We start from the raw sequence: 9,304 nt of genomic DNA, 5'->3' as shown, positions 1-9,304 counted from the left end.
TGCGGCCTCGGCCCTGGATTCCTCCATTGCACGATCACTGAGTGATCATGCAATGGAGGGGCCACCTAATTCCTAGGTGGCCTTACTTTTAAGGTAAGGCCACCTAGGAATTGGGTGGCCCATTCGATTGATCAGTAAGGCCACCTCATTGCCAGGTGGCCTGACCTTGGAGAAGGTCGGGCCGGGGCCTAAGACAGTCTAGGCCCCGGTAACTACATGTCAACTATGATTGGTTCTTGAGTAATGAACCTTTCCGTGGTACAATCTCTGTGTGAACCATAAGTTGACATGTGAGATATGTAAACATATCAAATGTAAGGTGTAAGGCTACGTGTGTATACATTGTGTAATGGCTGACCACAACTCAGCCACCATTTGAGTGGAAGCATTTAACCAGTCCTTTGTTATTTGATTCTTCTGATCTTATTATTCTTGAAATCTGTTCTGTCCGCTTTCTTCAATTTGTTGAATCAACCAAGGTAATCCATGTTCTTCCTTTGTCTTCCCATTTGTTCCTGACTTCACCAAGATCAATACAGAACATATAAGAAGAAATATTATATCCTCAAGAAGAAATAGAACCTTGAAGAATCCACAAGAAGCCGATAATAATTGAATGTAGATTAATAAATCAATCAATATTTCTCGAACATCTGTTCCATTCATCGCAAAAGAAGACTCATATAATTCAAAACATTTACCACTCATGATTTACTCACAAACAATTATTGAAGACGGAAGTACTTGAGATACATGCAGAGATGTTTATGTCTCGTGAAGGGCAGGGCAAGTGACTGAGGGGACCCCCAACTACCAGCCTAACCCTTTGCTAAATGTATCTCAGAGCTTCCTGATTTCAATCCTCAAGAAATTACTTTATCAATCATTCCTTCAAACAATTATTCATTAATGCAAATTCACTTATTTCAAAAGATTTACAGCTCAAGGTTATTCACATTGACTCATGGAAGACGGAAGTACTTGAGATACATGCAGAGATGTTTATGTCTCGTGAAGGGCAGGGCAAGTGACCGAGGGGACCCCCAACTACCAGCCTAACCCTTTGCTAAATGTATCTTGGTGCTTCCTGATTTCAATCCTCAAGAAATTACTTTATCAATCATTTCTTCAAACAATTATTCATAAATCTATATATTCATGTCATTCATACTCAATCATTCAATCCATCAAATATTTAATCACTCATTGTTTATTCACTTTATTCATTATTTCATTGCATCCCCACACAAATTAAGAAATCTTGATTTTTTGATGAGCATTCCACTAATCAAAACAATGTTTTTTTACGTAGATGCCAAAACCAGTATCAGACCTCAGAAAGCAAAAGCTTGCGGAGTGCCAAAAGAGGAAGAAGGCTCAACAACACAATGCCAAACAGGATCCAGTCCAGGATGTTCAAAGAGAATGTGTCAGTCAAAGAATTAAAGCAGGAATCAAAGACCGGTTTGGCTTGCCAGAGGACTGTGATGTTTTCCAAGTTCCTCAATTTGGGAACAGGAAAGAGCAAGTAGTTACCTATGGAACTGTTCTACTTGTGAATTTGGCTGGAAATAAGCTTATATGTGTTGCTAGGTTCAACAAAGTGGTCAAGTCCCTCAAGCTTTATGTTGTATTCACATGGCTGACAATTCTTGCTGCAGGACCCCACCAGCAATGACCCTGCAGAAGTGAAACTTTGGAAAGACTTTTGAAGGGCTATCAAGATCATGCAGCAACACTCTGAAGCCCTGCGTGTAATCAAGCAAAATCATGCAGTCAAGATGGTACCGCCCAACGAGCCGCAAGGTACTATGAGAGCATTTGGTCACAGATCATCTGAGCGTGCTGGACAATATCAAAGCGGAACAGTCATTGGTTTGTTTACCTTCACCTTTTCACATGAGGATCTTTCCAGAAACTTAATATGTTCCATGTTTTAACACCCGCAACCTATGCCAAAAATTCAGCTACCAGCGAGGATCCAGCCAAACTAGACAAGGATGAAGCCCGCCAAGATGAACGTCCTTGGGTGGTGGACGTTCATGATGAAAGGAATTGTTCTTTATCTCTATTTGTGTATGATTCCAGCAAGAAACTGGCAGAAGAGACTGATGCCCCATGTGTTTAAGATGATAATTTTGTGAGCAAAGTATTTTTGTAATTTTTTGGAATTTTTAAGAGCAACAAATTTTGGAATACAAGTTGAAATGAAAGAATTTACTCCTCATTTTACACCATGTGCTGATCTCTTGCTGGAATATGAGTTTGTTCCCCAGATTTACCTCCATACAACAGCTCCATCTCCTCCCATATACTTAATTGTGCTATTTTTGGGCGGAGCAACCCAAAGTGCTTGCATATCCTATTGCATTTGCGCTGGGTATAGAAATTCTCCAAGCCTTTCCTTCCAGTGTTTCAATCACACCAAGCCATACTGGGTTATGGGTGAAACAAACAGTCAGGAAAACATTTTGCATACAAGCACCAATCTACTTACTTGCTTGGATCCACAATCAAAGGGTCTGTCAATACCAAACCCACCCCCTGAAGATCTGCAACCATTCTTCTTACGTTATAGTGTTTATGAGACCAATGACTGAGAGCTTGCATTACATCATTGACAAAAGGACTTTCAGAACCCCGGAGTTCAAAGTTGTGATTGCTGGTATACTTGCGGTATTGTGTAACATCAAGTACTTCTTCAAAGAAATAAGCACATTCAGTGGTAGCACCACTTCCTGCATAGACCGGAAAGTTTTGAACCATTGGGAAAATAAAACACGGGATTGAGCAAGCTTGAAGAAAGTGTATTGATTCATTTGACTCACACAAATGTTGAAAAGAAGATTGAAGGCAATTGAAGAATACTAAAGAAGATCAAAGGGGATCGAGGGATATCAAAGATGATTGAAGATGATTGAAGATGATTGAAGTCGATTGAAGAATACAAAAGAAGCAGATTTAAAGAAGATTACAGAAGATTGAAGCTGATTGACGAATACTAAAGAAGATGGAAGCCGATTGAAGAAGATTGAAGAATACTAAAGAAGATGGAAGCTGATAAAAGAAGATTACAGAAGATTGAAGCCAATTCAAGAAGATTGAAGAAGGGTGAAGAAGATGGAAGACGATTGAAGAAGATAAAGAAGATTGAAGCTGATAAAAGAAGATTACAGAGGATTCAAGCCGATCCAAGAAGATTGAAGAAGGGTGAAGACGATCAAAGAAGGATGAAGAAGAGTGACGACAATCAAAGAAGTTCAGTGTAGTGTAGGTTTTGTTGAACAAGGTGGATGGGTGGAGACTATGACAAAAGATGGATGAATGTGGATGAATGACTGGCCAATATAAGATGATCGGTGATGGTGTGTGGTGTATGGGTTGTGTGATTGGTTGAGAGGTAGAGAGGTAGAGAGGTGGTTTGTACAATTTTCATCATCTAATGTGAAGTTTTCATCTTTGGGGTCTTCGTTTATGGTTTGTTAATTGTTGTTTTTTGATTATTGACATTTGTTTTTTGATTTTCGACTTTTGTTTTTTTGATTTTTGAATTTTGTTTTCCTCTTTTGTGGCTTTCCTGGTACTTTTTGTGTCAATGCGACAATGGGGTGACAAATGTTGAGTTTCAAGTTGTCAATCTACTGAAATTTGGGCCGTAACCTGGTCTGAAAGTGGTTTGTGCCATGACTTTTACTCCAGTACAGGGGTTTTTGCCCTGTATTTGAATATTTTCTGTAGTTTTGTCTTTGATTTTTGAATTTCGCACCCGGGAATTGTGATTTTTGATTTTTGATTTTTGCATTGTCACCTTGACACCTCTCGCATTCTGTAGTATTGTATATGTACAGCGAATAGTAGAAATATTAAAAAAGTATAAGAAACAGGCTTTTGGTTTCCACAAAGATGATGGGAATCTCAAAGCAAGCGGGACTGAGTTTTGCTGACTGCTGCACGTAAGGTGGCTGTGGAGCGCCAAATGAGTCAAAACCTAACAATTGTGGGATACAAAGTACAGAAGCCGGGCACGTGCCCGGCTTCTACTTTGTGTCCCGTAAATGCGAAATTTTCACATGAAACTCCCCCTGCAACTTCAAGCCCGCTCAAGCTTATTCCAAGCTCAAGTCCGCTGCAAGTCTGTTGCCCCGGACCAAAAAATCTTTTCATTCCACTTAATCTCATCCTTTCATTCATCTTTCTTTTCCTATTTGTTTGCCAATCATCTATGTACAGCAGCTCCAGGAATCATTGGTCACTTTGTGGAAATTATGAGTCAAAAATGGTTTTAACCTTTTTGTCCCAAAGGACGAAAAAGCCGCTTTTTTTTCTTTTTTTTCTGACATACAGCCATTCCGATATCTCTTGTCGCTCCGTTTTGAAAAAGAAAAAGTGAAACTTGGTGAAACCTAAGTTTTTACTTGACAAAACTTTGAAATTGGCTGTAATTCAAGGAAATACAGCCAATTTTCAGGTTTTAAATAGTTAAAACTTAGGTTTTGAGCTCATGAACTTTTTCTTTTCAAAAATGTGAGCGACAAGAATTATCGGAATGGCTGTATGACATGCAAAAATGTCCAAATTTTTTGACATTTCTATTTGTCTTCAAGAAGCCATAGTATCCCATGTTTGTTCCATTCACGGAACCTTTTTTACTAGGACCCATCTCCTTTGTCACGGACCCTTCCTCAATTTTGCTTGACCTCCCATCTTCACCATCATTTTCTTTCCTTCTTTTTCTCAGTGAGTTTTTTTGGTTATCAATCGCTTCTTTCCATCTATACCTTGCTCATCTGCCTTTCTCATCTGCCATTCTTGTTCCTCCTTGTCTGTAGAAATGCCCGTTAACCTCTACAGCACCAATATTAAGCTTGTCGTCGTTTGTATGGCGTTACGTGGCATATCGTACCAAGAGATTGTTTGAACCTTGGGAGTAGGAGTCTCCCTGACTTCGGTGCGGCAATGGTTCAAACTCTAGCGCACCACACAAGCAGTCATCACCAACCCGTTCAACCACGTGGCCCGTGGAGCTCCCACTGCTTTAGGACAACCCAAACAAGAATTTATTTTAGATTTGCTCCAACACAATCCTGCGCTGTATCTAGATGAACTTCAAGAGAAAATTCTTGAGACCCATGGCGTCCGAGTCAGCATACAAACGCTCTCAAATGAGCTCAGAGACCGCTTGCTTTGGACTCGGAAGACGGCTTGAACGGTGCACCCAAACCAATCTCCAGCTGCCCGAGGAGCTTTCATTCAAGCACTCCATGGTATTGATCCCTGATGCCTTGTATTCACAGGTGTGTAACTCTTTTTTTTTGGTTTTGTTTTCACCTATTGAATAATCAATAAACCCGGCTGCTTAGATGAAACGGCCATTACCAAACGGCAATTGTATCGGGAATCTGTGCAAGCTCCACTTGGTCAATGTACCAAGAGGCTCAAGCGCCCTACTCAAGCGGTTTGGTGGTCAGTCTTACCGGCAATTTCCCTTGATGGCGTCTTGGCAGTTATGATCCAGAGAGGTGGATATTCTCGGATCAATTTTGAGGAACACTTGTAGCATCATTTGGTAAGCAGCGGTTTAATCAATTACAACTCTTGATGGGAAGCTACTTACAATATATATTATATTATCGACCTCACACAGTTGCCAGCAATGAATCCATGGCCTCAACGCAACAGTGTGCTGGTCATGGATAATGCTCCAATCCACCATGGTGGAACTGTGGTGGATCTTTGTGCGGCACAAGGCATTCGACTGCTATATCTCCCACCACATAGCCCCGATCTCAATCCAATCAAAAAGGGCTTTTTGCCTCTAAAGGCTAGGTTGTGACGTACACAGGATATTCAGGACGCTGTGAATGTTGATGAAGAGAAGGCCAGGATTTTTGGGACATGCATGGAACTCTTCACCGCTGAACTTTGTGAGGCTCTCCTTCTTGGGACTAACTATTTGTGAGGAGAATAACTTGCGTGATTCTCCCGTCTTTAAATCCTTTTAAATCCTTCCGTACTTGTTGTCTATTTCTCAGTTTTCTTTATTGTTTCCAATTTTCCTCCCGGATTTCCTTCTGTTTGTTATGTTTTTTTATAGCTCTGATTGATTAAATTCCATACTTGTCATCAAAGGATTATTCAATGCAAAAATCGTTGTCTTTTCTGAATGCTAATCAAACAGCGTGCTAGAGATCCTTGCCAATATATCAAATTGACTTTGAACATTTGAATTTGAACATTTCAATGTTGGTTGGTCATTGAAAATAAAACGTTGAAAATATGTGTTATTCTTTAGGATGCATAATGAAAAATTTATATTGTGAACATCAATCATATATACCTGATTGATGTTCAAATCAGTCTTTCATCGCCTCCCTTGGATGAATATGTGAATACGCTCCAATTTTGGAATTTTTGATGATTATAAAGTGCATATAGATGTGATATTTGAACATGCTATTGTTCATTGATTGTGTCACAGGTATGGATCATCTCACTTGATTGGGTCAGGCACTTTGATGATTATAAAAAATTGTTTGCGATTGATTTGCTCACATGGAGGAGGCTGAACATAAGCTAACAACAAACAAAACAAAAGCTGTTCAAGGTACAAAACAAGGAGTTGAAAGAAACAAAAAACCCAGTGACGTTCAAGGTACGAATAAAAGAGGGATTGCACCAAAAATCAAGACAAGGAAAAAAGAAACAAAAGAAAAACAAAACCAAGAGGAAGAATTGAAGAAGTAAGGTTCAATGTACGAATAAACAAGGGATTGAACAATGACCCTTGCCCAAAAAGGGACAAACAGAAAGAGAACAAAAAAAAGCAAAAAATAGTGAGGTTCAAGGTACAAATAAAAGAGTGATTGCACCAGCACCAAACCAAGGTTAAAAAGAAAGAAAACAAACAAAAAAAACAGTGATGTTCAAGGTACAAATAAAAGAGGGATTGCACCAGCACCAAACCAAAAAACCTGTTGAAAAGAAAAAGAAGAAAGATCAGGTAGACAAAACCTTTGCAAGTTGATCATCAGGTACAAATCACCGAGATCGCCCAGATGACAGAAGATTATATTTCTTAAGAATTTAAAAGGTTTTGTTGTCAGTAATGAGGTGATGAATCGATTGCTGGACAAGTTGAATTGCTCACGAATTTTGTTAATTTTGTTGTGGCTTGCCTGAGACTTGTCAAGCATGACACTACAAAGGTCTGAGCAAATTACACATTCGACCAAAGTGTGCTCAGTCATTTTAAGGCTGGGCACAAGGTCGGTCCACGATTTGTAGCCTGATTTGATCATGATGTTGCGGGTTTTGGCGTAGTTTGTGGTCACACCACATTCTTTGACAAACTTGTCAAAGAGCGCTTCATGCTCATGAAGCAACTCCAACTCATCAAGATTGGCGCTCGACATCTTGGAACACATTTCGGAATTTTTGGTTTTGGAAAACACAGCTGAATCTAAATCAAGAGAGTTTTTGTTAGTTAGTAATCTCAAAGTCTCAAAGGCAGGAGTCCAACACTTACTAAGCTCCTTCTTCATCTTCTTGTGGTGTAGGTTGGTCACAGTGCCCAGGACTTCGCGCTTCCCACCCTGTTTGGATGGAGATTTCAAGAGTTGAGGATCGGCTGTTTAAATACATTGTAGGTCAGATTTAACCTCAACGAAAACAAAAAACAAAAAGAAAACTTACATGATTCTTGCTTGAAACGTTTACCGTTGTCCAAGAAAGGACCTCGCTGACCACTGCAGACCTTGATTTTAGGTCCATCCGCCGGATAAAATAAGAGATAATGTGAGTGTCAAACCACAACTTTTCAAAGTGATAGATCACTTACAAGATTCCTGGGTAAGATTGGCCCCATTCTTGAAAGGTGATTCTCCTGAACCTTGAACTTGATGGCTGTTGCTGGTACTTGAACTGGAAAACGAGGTCCCAGGTTGATATTTGAGCTTGAGTCGGTCTTTCAGCTTCATGCCAGGATGCATGACTTGGGTCTTGGTGATCTCGGCACGGAATTCCCTAGTGTTAGGTGGCATTGTGAGAGTAGCGAGATTGTTTTGCTATAATAACAAAAAGGAATGAATATAGATAGAGACAGGATGGCCAAAGGGGAAAAGTGACGGGGAAAGATTAAAAAAAAAGGATGGAATTACTACACTCTGGGCCCACTTGAATGCCACTTTCAGCGTGGATTGGTAATGAAAGTTGGGATCCCAAGGGGGGTGTCAAAATTACTCCATCACCGCCTTTCCTGCCAGTTTCAGCGTGTTTACTGAAAATTTCAGCGGTGGTCTCGTGTAATGCCACCAAGTTTTTCAGATGCCTGCCGAAATACAAAGAGAAAGTTCACAAAGTGGAACCAAAACTCGCAATAGCACCACAAACTCACCTTTAGACGCTCATTGGTATGGGCAAGCTCCAAGTGAATTGCTTCGGGGCCGTTGTTAGTGGCAATGGGCTTTACAGCTGCGCTTGCCTGAGCATGAAGGATGAATTCAAAATGCAAAAAAATTAATAAAGTTGGAAAAAAATGAAAAAAATGAACAGAAGAGATTAAAAGATTTAATCCATGGATGACTCATGTGGGCCTTTCTCTTTGCAGCAACCTTTGAAGACTCAGTATAAATGAGCAGAATAGCTCGGCGCCTTTGGGTTTGCACATTTTGAACCATATTGAAATACTTATGGTAATCCTCAAGAAAAATGACTGGTTGGCGGCCAGAAGTCACCTTCCAAGTCAAGATGGGGGCTACGTCGGAGTGAAGTACCATCTTCTTCATTCCAGGGGCATAACGTTTGCATATAGCCCCAGCTAGCTCCAACGCCACCGGCGCTCCGCTCCGCTATATTCGCCATTTTCACGAGCGGAGCGGTTTGGCGCTCAAATAAATCGCCCAGCGCTACGCTATATACTGGGAGGCGCTATGACTATTGATAGCAGTGCGGCCTTTACAAGCGCTCCGCTCTGCTATCGCTAAATCTCACATGACTTAGCGACTCAAAGCGAGTTTTTCGGGGTCTCCAAACGCTCCGCTCCGCTCTGACTGATCTCACAAAATATAGCGACAAAAAGCGTTTTTTTTTGTTTGGAACGCAGCACTTGACATTACTAAGCATGTATTCACCAGAGTGGGGATTTGACAGTCACACAAAACCAAAGAAACAAGCCGGACACAAATATTGACAAAGAAAAAAAAAATCGAGTTTTTTTGGAGATTTTATCGAGAAAGAATAGAAAACAGGCATATTTTTATGTGTTTGAATATTTTGTTGAGGAAACAGAATTAAAGAAAAGTATCAA

General features: G+C 40.3%; 1 protein-coding gene across 1 annotated transcript; it reads right to left on the bottom strand.

Moving 5' to 3' along the window:
- Positions 1 to 7,066: 7,066 nt before the first annotated feature.
- MELLADRAFT_92745 (uncharacterized protein) lies at positions 7,067 to 8,039 on the bottom strand (the record flags this gene model as incomplete). Its single annotated transcript, XM_007415562.1, has 5 exons — positions 7,067 to 7,074; positions 7,148 to 7,459; positions 7,526 to 7,627; positions 7,693 to 7,734; positions 7,838 to 8,039. 5 exons carry the CDS (start codon positions 8,037 to 8,039, stop codon positions 7,067 to 7,069), a joined length of 666 nt encoding a protein of 221 aa, XP_007415624.1.
- Positions 8,040 to 9,304: the final 1,265 nt, after the last annotated feature.

This window comes from Melampsora larici-populina (genome assembly GCF_000204055.1).
Source record: "Melampsora larici-populina 98AG31 unplaced genomic scaffold MELLAscaffold_52, whole genome shotgun sequence".
Lineage (NCBI taxonomy): Eukaryota > Fungi > Basidiomycota > Pucciniomycetes > Pucciniales > Melampsoraceae > Melampsora > Melampsora laricis-populina.
Note: the sequence above shows the minus strand (reverse complement) of the source record. Positions and strands in the feature narration are given on the sequence as shown.